The following is a 14,187-nucleotide window of genomic DNA, read 5'->3' on the forward strand; positions in this document are numbered from 1 at the left end:
GCCGGGACACGGGCCCGACAGCCGTACCCTCATCAGCCGCCACACTGAGTCACCACAGGCAACCGTGAGCCCCTGGAGAGCAGCTGTCAGGGGGACGCCAGGGCTGGGGAGAGGGAGCCTCCGCCCCAGGTCAGACGGGGCTGGAGGAGCCCCGCCGCCTCACTTCCGGCCCAGCTCTCTGGGTGAGGAAGAGAACTTTCGAGAGAGTCCTGCCCTTTTCCCCACCCACTTTCTCGAGCCGAGGCCTAAGCAAGCGGTGCTGTCCTGAAGTGTCACCGGGTTCCCGGGCTCCCGAGCCCCTGGCCGGGGCCCTGAGTCAGTCCCAGCCAGTCGCTCGCTGAGCTCTGCCCCGGGCATGACCGCACGCCCAGACCTCCCTGGGGGGCACAGGGGGAGGGCAGGCGGCGCCTGGCACTGGGCATCTCTGCTGACTGACTAATCAGAGTCCCCAGTCCCGTGGCCCGGGACCTAGGGGCCCACACGGGCTCCCGGGCTCCCCTGCACTGTCCAGCTGATGCCACAGGCACAGGTCCCGCCCCCTGGGCCTCACTTCCCGCTGATGACGATGGGGCAGGGGATGTGGAGGTGCACTCGGGGGCTTCAGGGCAGATCCTCTGCTGAAACGACGGCGGCCAGAAGCTACGAAAGGGCCCGTATCGCAGTCCAAGTCCTTTCCCCCCTTTTTCTTAATGCTTTTTTGGGGTCACAGCCGGCAGTGCTCAGGAGTTCCTCCTGGCTGTGCCTGTGGGACCTCACGAGATGCCAGGGCTTGAACCCCGGTCGGCCACGTGCACGGCAAGTGCCTTCCCCGCGGTGCTATGGCTCCAACCCCGGCCCAAGCCCATCTTGAGGGCAGCTGGTTGGACTCAGACACGAACAAGAGCCCCCAGATTTCCAGATTCCGTATGGGGCTGGAGAGGCCAGGGCAGCAGTGGGGCACAGGGAGAGAACCCCTGAAAATTCCAGGTCAGTCACCCCCCAAACTCCAGTAATGAAAGAAGCAGAGGAAGAGCACGTGAAAGGGGCCCCACAGCGGGCCTGACCCTCGCAGCAGTGCCAGCGGGCTGAGGCGGGCAGAGCGCTCCCGTCCGACAGCCCCACTGACCCTGGGGAGCCCACACAGGCCCCGCAGCCCCCCTCAGTCGGCATGGACCCCCCCAGGGAGCTGCCACTGCACTTACGGGGTCTCCCCGGCTCGTACGGCCTCTCCTGCTCCCGGGCCCCCAAGTTCACCCTCTCCCTCTGGGCCTCAGTGACCCGTGGTGGACTTGCAGCAGGGCCCCCAGATCTGCCCCTGCCCCTGGCCTGTCTGTGGTTTATCCTGCTCCGAGGGCGGGTCCTTCCCGGCGGGACGTCAGGCGCCTTGAAGACACTCGTGTCTGTGCTCTGCGCTCTGGGCTCAGACCCATTCGCTGTAGGGAACACAGAACCGCTCTGCCACCCCCAGGAAGGACACAAGGCCCCAGGAAAGGGATATCACTGGGGTGACCGCCACGGAGCCCCCCCCCCCCCAACTCCCCGCTCCTCCCCTGCAAAGATGCTGTTTGAGAATGAATCGTCAGGTGCCATATGGATTTCTGCATCTCAGTTTTCCGCTCAATGCTCCACAGTGAGCGCTTCCCCGCACCAGTCTTAGAAAAATGCTTTTTGCTCCCCAGGCAGTGCTCAGGGGCCCGGGAGCCACTCAGCTCAAGCGGGCTGGGGGCATACCTGTGCTGGCCAGCTCAGGGAGCCAATCCAGAGTGCCCACCTGTGCTGTGCTCCAGCCTGCTCGCTCCTGAGCCCTGGGACTTTTGTCTGAATGTGCGCATGGTGCCGTGTTGGCACCCGCTCAGCAAGCGCCTGGGCACAGAGGCTGGCACCAGCATGCCCGGACCCACATCCTTGCCAGCTGCCAATTACCTTCCTTCCCCGCTAATGGAGTGTGCTTCCTCCCTTCCCCCGAGCAAGCCTGTTTCCTGTGGGCGAGCACTGTGGGGGGAGGAGCTGCTGCCTGAGGAGCAGGAGGGTGGCCGGCAGCTGGCGGGCAACTCCCCGCCTGGTCGCTGAGGGTCTCCTGTCAGCCCCATCACAGGCAAGGGGGCATGGACGAAGCTCACTGCAGGGCCTGCCTCTCCCTCAGCCGGCACATCAGGCAGAGCCTCGGCCACAGCACCCGGGAGGGGCCCCGGGGCACCCGGCTTCTCACCCTGACCGGGCTGTGTGGACACACAGGGTGAACCTGGGACCAAGGAGCCGCGAGGAAACAGGTTTGGGGACCACAAACAACATTCACAGTGTCCAGGGGGAGCAGCGGCTGCCGGGCACGGAGATGGCGGCCGGACCACACGCTGCCCACGCCAAGAGGGAGCAACGGGGGGCCGGAGCGATAGCACAGCGGGTGGGGCATTTGCCTTGCACGCGGCCGACCTGGGTTCGATCCCCAGCATCCCATATGGTCCCCCAAGCACTGCCAGGAGCAATTCCTGAGTGCAGAGCCAGGAGTAACCCCTGAGCATCGCTGGGTGTGACCCAAAAAGCAAAAAAAAAAAAAAAAAAAAAAGAGGGAGCAACGGGCCCCGCAACACCCTCATTCCTCCCCCAGCCACTCTCGCCCCGGCCCCGGGAGACTGACTCAGAGCAGCTCCTCCCAGATGCTGCTCCCTCCGGAAGATGCCGCTGACTCCTGTCACACAGTCTCCGGGCACAGCCCAGGAACACCAGCGCGCGCCGTGGTGCAACACAGCAGCCCGTGGGAGACAAGTTGGACCAGACGCCAAGAGACTGTTTCAAAACAAAAACGCCCCCCACCTCGGGCGTGCGTGTTTTCTCCCTCGCTTTCCTGGGCTGCTAAAACTTAATTAGCCTTCCAGCCCATCTGGCAATTTACATGTGATTACCCGGGGTGCGCTGCCTGGCGACACTGGCCCCTGTGGGTACCTGAGGGGCAGCTGGCAGCGCCCGCCAGGAAGCGGAGTGACAAAGGACACTGTACCCAGGGCAATAGGAAGGGCCAGGCTGCAGTGGCTGTGCGTTCCCTCCCCTCGCCAGTGTCCCAAATAGAAGCAGACTCCCTCCACCAGGGGCCTGGCCCGTGCTGGGCACCTGGTCCCGGGCCAGACCTGTCCAGGAGCCCAGAGGGCGCAGGGAAGGGGTCCGAGGGCGACAAATCAAGAGCTCGGCAGTCCAGGAGGGGACGCTGTGACGTCCAGTGCCTCCGTCCCATAGCCAGTCTGAGGAACAGGGGTGCTCGGAGAGGGGAGCCCTGAAACAGGACGCACCCTCCCCTCACCGGCCGAACCCCACCTCTGTACCGGGCTTGTTGAACTTCCCCAAGGAACGTGTGAGTCAGGGGTCAGGCCAGATGAAACCATAAATATACTCAGTTTAACTTTTGAAAGGAAAAATAAATCGCTATTTTTAAACAGCCTTTTTTTTTTTTTTTTTTAAAGCTGAGAAATAACTGGTCCCCAGCTGGCTCTGGGAGGAGATTTGCTGCGGACCCCACGGCCTGCCCCGGCCTTAGCCACGGAGGTGGGCTGACCTTGCCGGGGTCACTGGGCGAGCCGCCACCCCCCCAGAGAGCAGGGCGACGGGAAGCTTCGGGGCCGCCTCGGAGGAAGCAGCCCTCGCTGCGCACCCAGGAGGCGTAAGAGCGGGAACAGGCCGGTGGAGGTGAGGGCGGGCAGGGGCGGGCAGGGGCAACCGGGCGCGTGAGTGGTGACGTTCCCACGGCCACGGGAAGAAGGGGGCTTGCGCCAGGGACACCTGCTCGGACTCCGCCAGCTACTGAGAGAGGGAATGCGGCGGGCGAAAGTGTGCACACACGAAGCAAGCACCCGGCACCTCGGAGCAGTAACGAGAAGCATTACCGTCAGCACGGCGTTAAGTGCCCGCCTGAGAGTGCCAGCACAGTCTGAGGGAGCCCGGGCCACGGCGCCCCGCCCCGCCCTGCCCCCGAGGGCTGCTCCCAGCCCTGCCGGGTGGGTGACTTGCTGACAGAAGCTCAGGGTGCAGGCCAGGCCCTTCCTCTGAGGGAGCCCGAGGAAGGGCACCAAGGTTTCTCTCCTCTTCTTCCCCTTCCTCCTCTTTTCCTGCCCCCCGTGCTGGAAGGCGGTACTAGTGTGGCCCCCCAGGACAGCAACCAACACTTCCTCACCTCAGCCTCGCCCCTGGCTCGGGACAGGGCTCGTGCAGCCCCATGCCCGGCCCGAGTCCCCCTCAGACGGACTCCTGACCGGTTACCCCCGGGAGAGCTGGCCGGCCTGCCCCCAGGACGCCCACCGGCCCCCGCGCCGCTGTTGGGCTCCGGGAGCAGCTCTGCCCCAGGACGCCCCGGACTACGTACAGTTTGCGACTCCGGCAGGGGCGCGGCCGGGGAGCACTCACCAGGAAGCGGACATCGTCAAAGCCATTCAGCAGCAACTTGCTCTCATACTGCTGCAGCCCCACCGCCTCCAGCCACTCCCCGACGCTCTGCTCCAGCGACCGCGAACCTGACGAGAGAGGAATCGGCAGACGCTTGAAAAGGGAAAAACCGTTAAGGCGGTAGCAGCGGCACTCAGAGGAAGACAGATGGCACTGCCACATCATCGTCATTACCATCAAGCAGCCAAACTATGAACAAGAGAACGAGCGCGAGGGGGGTGGCGGGGGTGGGAGGGGGCCGCGGCTCCTCTTCCGCGCCCAGGCCCAGGGCAGCCCCCAGCTCGGGCTGCCGCCCGCTCACAGCCCCCCTCGGTCTGTGCGGCTCCCGCCGCGGCGGCTCATGCACGGGCCCGGCCCACAGGTGGGGGGGCCGCCAAGGCGTCCGGGCGAACTCCGCGGCAGCCTTCCACGGAGGCGGTGTCTCAGCAAGTCTGGCCCCCGCGGGCTCTAGGAGGGGCGGGGGGCACTCCTCTCATCCATGCAACTTCCGGAGCCCCCCGGAGGGCCGTGGGCGAGGGGCGCGTCCTGCGACCTTGCAGCGGGCACCGGTCAGGAGAGGGCACACCTCTTCATGCAGCGGCGGGGCGCAGGCACGCAGCGAGGGCTCCGGGAGGGAAGCGGCGGCGGCCGTCCGCGGGGACATGCAAGCCAAGCAGCGGGGCCCGCAGCACAGGGGAGAAGGGGGACTTTTACTTGTTTTCCCCCAGCAGTCCCGGAATAAGCAAACCATGGCCGCCGGCCCTGCGCGCTCAGAGGCTCGAGGCGGAGAGGGGCTGGCCGGGGCCGGGGCTCGGGCACCGGCTCAGGGGCGGCTGGGCTGGGACGACCACATGGCATGCCAGGGGGCCAGGCGCCCTGGCGACGGCTACACTCGGGCCGCTGGCGAGCGGGGCGCCGGCCGGACCCTCGCCCTGGCCACCGGGCTGGCTTCCCGGGCCAGGCTGGGCGTCAGGGGCCGGGCACTCATGTTCCTCTCCGGACAGGGGCTGTCCCCGGGTGCCGCTGCTTGCGCAGGTGGAAGGAAAGGAGGCGGGCAGACCCAGTTCTCGGCGGGCGGTGGCAAGACCCGACGAGATTCAAAGAAAGAAGGCAGGAAAGGGAGGAAGGCAGGAAGCGGTCCTCTGCCCGCCGAGCTGTGGCGGCTAAGTCTGTTCACGTTGTCCGGCGAGGTCCAGTTCTCGCTCTGGCACGGGCTGAGGGCAGCCACCGTCTTCCCCGAAGTGTCGGGTCCTGACGCCCCTCTACAGCGGAGCAGGGGAGGGGGCACAGAGACCGGCTGGGCTCCGAGGGGAGGATGGAGGAGCAAAGTTCAGTCCGTCCCCAGGGACCAGCCGGGGAACGGCCGAGCCCCCGCGACTGCCTCGGTCCTCACCGGCAAAGAACAGACGGAAGAAGGAGCGCAGAGAAAGGGTGGCGGAGAGACTCGCGGCGGGAGCAAGCGGCTGCGGCATCACCAGACAACTCCTAGCACGACGGGAGTCGTCCTGCTGCTCCGGGCGGTCTCTGCCCCTCACGGCTGACTGACCCACTGTCCCAGGCTGCCGCTTTCCTGTCCTCTGCAGGGCTGACGTGCTCAGGGACGCACGCTGCAGCGGCACTCCGAGCGGGGAGTCTGGGGAGGCGCGTGTCCCCCTGCCCTTGAGAGGGGCTCTCCGCTTGCTCCCCCAGCCTAAGCGGCGGGCTCCCGGGCGCCCAGGAAGTGCGGTGGCCCCGGCTGCTGATTCATTCCTGCCTGCCGTCCCCCCCGCCGGGCGTCTGTGGTCCCGCCTGCCGCTGGAGATGAGATGTGCGCGCTCGCAGAGCCGCAGCGGAGGGCTTTGTCTCGGGCTCCTGGGCTCCACGCTGCCCGCCGCCAGCCCCACCGTCCTTGCTCCCCCTCGTAATGTCTGGTCCTCCCCTCCCCGCCCTCCCCGCCCTCCTCCCCGCCACGCTCAGGAAAATGCATCAGAGATTGGACATTGGAGCAGATGCTGCCGCTGCCGAGAGAGAGAGAGAGAGAGAGAGAGAGAGAGAGAGAGAGAGAGAGAGAGGAGAGAGGAGAGATAGAGAGGAGAGAGAGAGAGGAGAGAGAGAGGAGAGGGAGAGAGAGAGGGAGAGAGAGGAGAGAGAAGAGAGGGAGAGAGAGATAGGGAGAGAGAGAGGGAGAGAGAGAGAGAAAGAGACAGAGAGGGAAAGAGAGGCTGAGAGAGAGGGAGAAAGAGACAGAGAGGGAGAGAGGAGAGAGCGAGAGAGCGAAAGAGCGAGCGAGAGCAGCGTGCGCTCCTAGCAGCGCCAAAAAAATAAATAAAAACAATGAAACAGTCGTTCAGGACACTTCCCAGGGTGCCGGCCGAGGCACGCGCGCATCCAAGGTGGAAACAAACTTTACGTCCAGCTCGGGGGCTGGAGCCGGCGGGCGGCCAAGAGCAGAACAGCCATGGGTTCTGACCTACAGTTTCTAGGACGGCCAGGAGAGGGCACAGAGGAAGGACGCTGCTGGGGACTCAGCCACAGGTTTCCCGGTGCCCCCTTGGCCCCTGACGCCCAAGGGGTGGCTGGGGGAGACACACCACTGCGAAGTCACCGGCTGCTCCTCAGGTGGGCGTGCAGCCTCGGGGGCCAGACTTCAGGGTCCAGCCGAGCTCAGAGCAGGCGCCGGGGAGAAGGTGGGGGAGGGAGGGAGCGAGCAGACAAAGGGACTGGAAGCCACTGTACCGCCTCCCAGACAAAGGGGGTCGCAGGCGGACCGAGACAAAGACGCAGGGGCCACGGTCACCCTCTGGACACACTGGGAGGCCCCTGGAGTCCAGCTGGCTGTCGCTGGCTGGAGTGGGCAGAGGGAAGCCCCCGGGGAGCTGCCCTTGAAGGGGTGGACACAGGCTGGCTGAGAGATGGCCCCTTCCGCTGTGTCCACAGGCCACGGGGAACAGAAGCCGGAGCGCCTGAGGCTATCGGATGGCGACCCTCCCCGGGCGTCTCAGAGCAGCGGCGGTGTGGGACACGCGAGGGCTGGGGGCCCGTGGCCAGCTCGAGGGCCTCCAGCTCAGAGGGCCACCTGGGCCACAGGAAGGTGACACCCAGGCTACCAGGACACGGTGCTCTGGAAAACCTAATCCCGCCAGGCCATGGGGTGGCCGGCTATGGGTGCCCAGGGGATGGCCCGGTCCCCTCCCGGCTGGGGACCTCCAAGCCCAGGTCTCTGCCCCACAGCTCAACCCCGAGGACAACTGCAGCCCTCACATGGCCCACTCAGACCAGACAGGAGTCCTGCTCGGTGGGGGCGGAAGGTGGCTGGCCCCGGGTCCCGGCCAAAGTCCCCTCATGCTCAGGAGACAGAAGACAAGAGTTCGCAGGCAGGACGGTGGGAATGGGGGGAGGGGTGTGACAGGGGAGACCACGCGTCCCCCTCGGCGTTCCTGAGTTTCGGTGAAACTTGTGCACGCAGCCAGCTTTCCGAATAAGTCACGTCCTGGGAGAGCTGGCGGCAGGGACCGGCAGGCGAGGGGGACACGCAGCACCCCTCTCCCGGGAGGACCTTTCAGGGGGGCTCCGCGCCCTGAGGCATCAGGGCCCACGGGCCGCACGACTCCCAAGCACGTGCAAGTAACTCCAGCTGCTCAAGGCAGGGAGGCGCAGGGAAACCGCCGGATGAACCGCCACTACCCCCCTCTGGGTCCCCCCAGGCACCGCTGGCAGCTGACCCTGGTGAGGCTGGTCTGAGGTGGCTCCCACCTGGAAACGGCCACCGACTTGGCCAAAAAAGCCGCCTGAGTGGGCGGCAGTAAGACCCCGAAGTGACCAAAGCCAGTTCGTCTTCTCTCCCAGAGTACGGAGAGAAACGAGGCATTTTCCACAGCAGCTCTTGGAACTCTTGGAACTCAGTCTGGAGAATGGAGGAGGACAAGCCAGCGGGGGCTGACGCCCTGTTCGAGAGGTGTCTCGACTGAGTCACCACATAGCCCCCCGCCCCACCAGGACTGATTCCTGAGCACAGAGCCAGGAGTAAACCCTCAACAGTAACAACAACAAAGCAAGCGAGCACAAGGGGCAAGACAAGGCACACAACGCCTGCTGTGTGTGACGCTCAGTGCCAAGTTCAATGCCTGGCACTCCACGGTGTCCCCAAGAACTGCGTGGCCTTGGTGGCCGGTCACCCCAAACCACCAGGTCTGCTCTGCTGGGCCAAGCATCACTGGGCATGGCTCCCAGATGGGCACGCCACTAGGTACGGACCCGAAACATGACTCATGAGCCTCGCTACTGTATATCTCAAGGACCTTTTGGGCGCAGGCTCTTGAGTATTCTACTCATTTCCCAATGAGAAAGAACACCAAGGAGATGTTCTAACAGAAGGAATTGGAGGCTCAGAGAGACTAAGGATTCGCCCAAGACATACATGTGCCTGGCACAGGCCTTGAATAAGCGAGGCTGGCTCCAGAGCTCACATTTTCCGTGGAGACCCCCTGGGCTGAACCCCCCAGCACACAGAAGCCCTGGGCACCTGCCCTCCTGCCAGCCAGGCTCCGAGAGGAAGCCGAGGGGTCTGTACTCCAAGCAAACCAGACACGCCATCCCTCGGTGCAGGCAAGCGCCCTGCACCCAGCGCAAAAACGGGCTCCCTGTCACTGCTGGGGCAGGACCATCACCAGGCGAGAGGGGCAGGACACCTAGAATGCCACCTCACCACGCTCACAACTCTGTCATGGAGGAAAATGGCACAGAACTGCCCCCAGTTCTTCCCTGCTCCAAAGGAAACGCCTCAGAACGGTCAAGAACGCCCAAAGCAGCAGCGACCTGAAGCAAAGGGACGGAGAGGAAGCTGGAGACACAGACACGAGGACTCACCGCCTTGCCACCACCGGGGATCAGGCCGACCAACACCAATTAAAGCCAGTCCGACAAAGCCTACATTTACACGACTAACTGCGGAACAAGTGACATTTTAAAAAGCTTCCTAATCAGTCGCCTGAAATTTAACTCACAGACTTTTGCCTCTACTATATGGAAAAAGAATCACGACCCTACGAATAACAGCTGATGGGCTGTCGAGACGCACGAGACCCTGCATACTGAGAGCAGGACCCGTCTGGGCCCAGCCCCCTCGTCCCCTGCGTGTCTCTCGTGCGGATCAGAGAGGAGGCCCGAGCCACAAAGGAGCCGGAGGCCGGGGTGTGGGGGGAAGCAGTGGCCTGGCACCATACCTGAGATCCGCTGCTGCTCCTGGGAGAAGTCGATCCCCTCTCCAATGGAGCTCATGATTTTCTCGATCTGTAACGAAAGAGGAACAAGGAGGAGAGGCCGTGAGGTTGGGTTAAACTCTGCCAGCTAATCGCCAACACGCCCAGGGCGGGCCGTTAGGGTCTTTCCGATCGTTCCCAGGTTTCGCACCAACCCACGAGGTACGGGAAGCCGGTGCCACTCTGGATCTGTGAGAGACCCTCTCTGGACATAGGACCAGCGAGTGTGCACACCTGCTCCGAATGAACTGGGCTGCGCCCTGCCCTCAGCTGGAGCCCCCCTTCCACGGCTGCAGTCTGCTGCCCCGCCCCGGCAGACACAGGCCAGGGGCTCCAGGAGGACCCCCCGGCACATGCTCTGTCCAGGCCAGATTTTAACTAGCAGAGCACGCTTCGCCAGCTTCGAGCCATGCCGTCTCCCAAGCGCCGAGAACAGTCCCGGGCAAATCCCCAGCGCCCGGCAAGGACAGGACACTGCGTGGCCTCTGGCTCTGGTTGAGAGGGGCACAGCGCCAGGCCTAGGACCCTCCTGGATGCCACGGTGAGGAAGGGACATCACCCCAAGTGGAGGACTGTCCGCTCCCTGCAGGCTAGCAGGCCCACAGTCAGGGGGAGAGAAAGGCTGGGCATGCACCTTGTTACTCCTGGTTTTGTGGGCTGTTAGGTGTGGGGACACACACAGTAGTGCTCGGGGACCACGGGGAGCCGGGGATTGAACCCGGGCCTCCTGCACACAAAGTCTCAGCACAGCTCATTAAGCTCTTGCCACCTCCCGGGCCTCTCAGTCGTGCTCCTGACCGGAGCAGAGCGAGCCGGACTCAAAGCATCCAAATGCCTCCGTTTCCCCCTCTCTTCCCCCATGGACCACCTGTCCCAGCCATCTGGCTAGGTCACCCCAGGCCAGACCCAAGCCCCCACTGCAGGACACAGTGGCCAGGGGCGGCGAGGAGGAAGCAGCTGCCCCGCCCTCCCTGCGCCTCCTTCAGGCTGCAGTGATAATGAGCTCATTCACTGCTCTTTTTCCAAAGAAATGAAGAGAGAACCTTTTGTACCCGGGCTTGGACAATTTTCCCCTTAAGTGCAAGTAAGGAGCCTGAGTCTGACCATCAGAGAGTCAACAACTCTCCAGCCAGGCTCCAGCTGGCAGACAAAGAAGCACATCTGACACCCAGCGGAGGAACGCACAGGCAGGCGCCTGCCCTGGCGCTGGGCGCAGCAGGAGGGGTTCTCTCCACTCAGGGAAATGACCGCGCCGGGCAGCCCCCCCCGCCACCCGGGACCCTGCCGAAACGCCCTGGGAGTGCCTCCTACGCACCCCCCGCAGGAGCCAAGAGAAGGGTGGAACCCACTTTCAGGCAGCCCCTCACTGCCTGCTCCCCAGCATCCCTGCTCCCCAGTTCCCGGCTTTCCTTGGTCCTGCCCAGTCCAGGTCCAGGGTTGCCCCCCCCCCGTCCCCACCCCCACCCCTGCTCTGAAACAAAAGGGGGCGCTGCAGAGACAATACACCGGGTAAGGCTCTTGCACCGAATGTGGCAAACCCGTCACCACTTCTGGTCCCCCGAGCACCACCAGGAGTAATTCCTGAGTGCAGAGCCAGGGGTGCCCGTCCTCGAGACAGACCCAGGAGTAAGCCCTGACCAGTGCTGGGTGCGCCCTCCCACCCCTTACAAAAAGAGTGGGGGAAAAAAAATTCAAGGTGACTTCAAGGTACCTTTGGAAATAAAGCCATGTCTGTTACATATTTCATTTTCATTATAATCACCCCAGACCCTAAGCTCCAGCTGGGTTTGCCCAATCAACACCCCAGGGCTGAGCAATTCATGAGATTCTGCCAAAAGGCCCTTTGAAATCAGGGTGACCGGAGTTGAGCGTCCTGCTGATTCTGAGTTCTGTTCTTTTCTGCCCGGCGCCCCAGGACGCACCATCAGGCCAACTACAAAGGGCCGGGAAAGCCCAGGTTCGTACAGGCTGCCTTCCGTCAGACAGACGCAGGCCAGCTAGGAAATGCGCACGACCCCTCACAACACACCCATTCAAACCTAGCTAAGAGAGCAGGTTCCACTTTCATGAATTGCGGTAGTGAGTCCAGCTCCGAAGGCTCTGGTCTGTGGAGGAACTTGGAGTACTCACTGTTTACCGAGGCTACCATTTCCTGCCTTGGTGAAAGCTGGGAGGGCAGTGGAGGGGTGGGATTTGGCAGGACCCAGCCTGGCACACCAGCACCCAGGATCAGTGCTGCCAGGACTGTGGGGGCAGGGAGGAGTCCTGGCCACCCTGCCACGGCCCAGAACAGCAGTGCGGGCACGTGGTCACTGCAGTCTAGACAAAGGCGTGGTCAGAGAAGATTCTGACCTATGCACCTCGTGCAGGTTTGACGTGGGTTAGGTAGGGAATTTCTTTTTTTTTTTTTTTGCTTTTTGGGTCACACCCGGCGATGCACAGGGGTCACTCCTTGCTCATGCACGCAGGAATTTTCCCTGGCGGTGCTCAGGGGACCATATGGGATGCTGGGATTCGAACCCGGGTTGGCCGAGTGCAAAGCAAACGCCCTACCCGCTGTGCTATCACTCCAGCCCCGGGGGAATTTCTTATTTCTGGACCAGAGCAACAGAACAGCAGGAAGGGCGCTTGCCTTGTTTGCGGTCAACCTGGGTTCGACCTCTGGCAACCCATATGGTCTCCCCAGCCCACGAGGAGTGATCCCTGAGTGCAGAGCCAGGAGTCAGCCCTGAGCACCACTGGATGTGGCTCCCAAATAAAAACAAAACGGGGGGAAAAAAACAACTCAATAACAACGAAAAGAAAATGTTCTCATCAGACTGCTTTCACAGAAACGCCGAGCATCTCGGCGGGAGGAAGAGCTGGGAGGAACGCAAGCACACGGCTCTCCTCTTGCTGTCTGGACAGCTGGACACGGCGGCCGGGCTGCACCTCTGCAATCTATCGAGTTCAGTGCTTGGTTGGGAAAGGCCTACAAGTTCTCGCCACCACATTTCTGCGTGGTTTGGGCTTATGGGGGTACACCTCGTGGTGCTCAGAGCTTACTCCTGACTTTCTGCTCAGGGGTCCCTCCCGGTGGACTCACATGGGGTGAGAAAACCATGGGGTGGCGGGTGGGTGGATCAAACCTGGATCAGCTGTGTGCAAGGCAAGTGCCCAGCCCACCGGAACCGCTGGAGAGATAGGGCAGTGAGCAGGACACTCACCTTTCATGTGGCCCGCCCTGGTCCCGTCCCCGGCACCCCATATGGTCGCCCCAGTCCAACCAGAAGTCATTCCTGAGCGCAGAGCCAGAAGTAACCCTGAGCGTCGCCAGGCCTGGCCTCAAAGCAAAACATTTTCAAGGCGAGAGCACAGTTGAAGCGCATGGCTTGTATTTGATTCTGCTTCAGTCCCCGGCACTACTTGGTCCCCTGAGGTGCTAGGTGGTTTCCTGGAGGCTCCCGAGCACTGCTGGGGTGCCCCGGGTAATCCCTGGATAATCTGAGCTGCACCACTTTCTCAGCCCTTGCATTGAACCTCTGGCCCAGTTGGTCAAAAACCACTGGGTGTGGAGTGGTAACACGGTGCGCCCAACATGAAAACAGTTTACACTTGCAAATCCATGGTACCTCAGTGAAAAATAAAAACGAACAGATAACATCACTTTTCAGATAATACTAATAACTTCAGAAATTAAAATTTAAGCACCCAACCACCAAAAAAAAAAAAAAAAGAAAAAGAAAAAGAAAAATGAGGGAAGGAGAGATGGTACAGGGGGAGGCTAAGGCACATGTCTCACATGTCTTGTATGCCTCGACCTTGGTAGCACCCCGGGCACCCCAAGCCAACACTGCTGGGTGTGGCCCTGGAGACCTGTGGGCACCCCCAGAGGCCCTGTGGCCCTGAGCACTGCTGGCGTGAGCAATACTGTATCCTCTGGCCCAGCCTACAAGCCAGGGAGGACCCCACTATCCTGACAAGTATAACTGTTTTCCTTCTTTTTTTTTCTTCTAAAAAAAAATCTATTTATTTATTTTTGGCTTTCTGGGTCCTACCTGGCTATGCTCAGGGGATACTCCCAGCTCTGTACTCAGGAAATACTCCTAGCGATTGAACCTGGGTTGGCCACGCGCAAGGCAAACGCCCTCCCCACTGGACTATCACCCTGGCCCCTATCTCCCTTCTAAGATGCTTTCAATGCGAAGGGGAACAGGAAGTGAGGTTTTATGATGCAGCAGCAACTGAGCTGGTGCCTGATGTCACGCACGCCCTGGCGGGCCTCTCTCTGCTGGGGGACACACAGTCTCCAGGGGCCGACACCGAGCACTGAAGACGACCTGCACGTCTCCCTGTGCCCAGGGCTCAGGCCCGGAAGCCACTCGGCCCTGCACGGTTCCTTCCTGAGGGTGTGTTTTACGGTGGGTCCCGGAGGACCATCCGGGGTAAGGACCCTGCGTCATGCTGTTTCCGTCGGGGCTCTCGCCGTGCCCCGAGGTGCTCGGTGACAAACAGCAGCTGCCACCCAGGCGAGCTGCCTCGCCAGGATGTCAGAGGGGAAAAGCCACCACACTTGGACCCCCCG

General features: G+C 62.5%; 1 protein-coding gene across 7 annotated transcripts in view; it reads right to left on the minus strand.

Annotated features, from left to right (window-relative positions):
- ANKS1A (ankyrin repeat and sterile alpha motif domain containing 1A) overlaps positions 1–14,187 on the minus strand; it is a 190,078-nt gene that overhangs the window by 11,046 nt on the left and 164,845 nt on the right. For 6 of the 7 annotated variants that reach the window (XR_008628449.1, XR_008628448.1, XM_055125256.1 and 3 more), the window contains exons 12-13: positions 9,588–9,654; positions 4,369–4,475 (exon numbers count right to left, since the gene is read on the minus strand). Coding sequence is in view for 5 of the 7 variants with exons in the window: in XM_055125256.1 (XP_054981231.1) it covers positions 4,369–4,475; positions 9,588–9,654 (174 nt within the window). In the remaining 2 variants the exon portion in view is untranslated. Of the gene's footprint in view, positions 1–4,368; positions 4,573–9,587; positions 9,655–14,187 lie in introns of those variants that run through there. The other variant, XM_055125259.1, reaches the window with a different exon arrangement.

The sequence above is a fragment of the Sorex araneus genome, chromosome 2 (genome assembly GCF_027595985.1).
Source record: "Sorex araneus isolate mSorAra2 chromosome 2, mSorAra2.pri, whole genome shotgun sequence".
Lineage (NCBI taxonomy): Eukaryota > Metazoa > Chordata > Mammalia > Eulipotyphla > Soricidae > Sorex > Sorex araneus.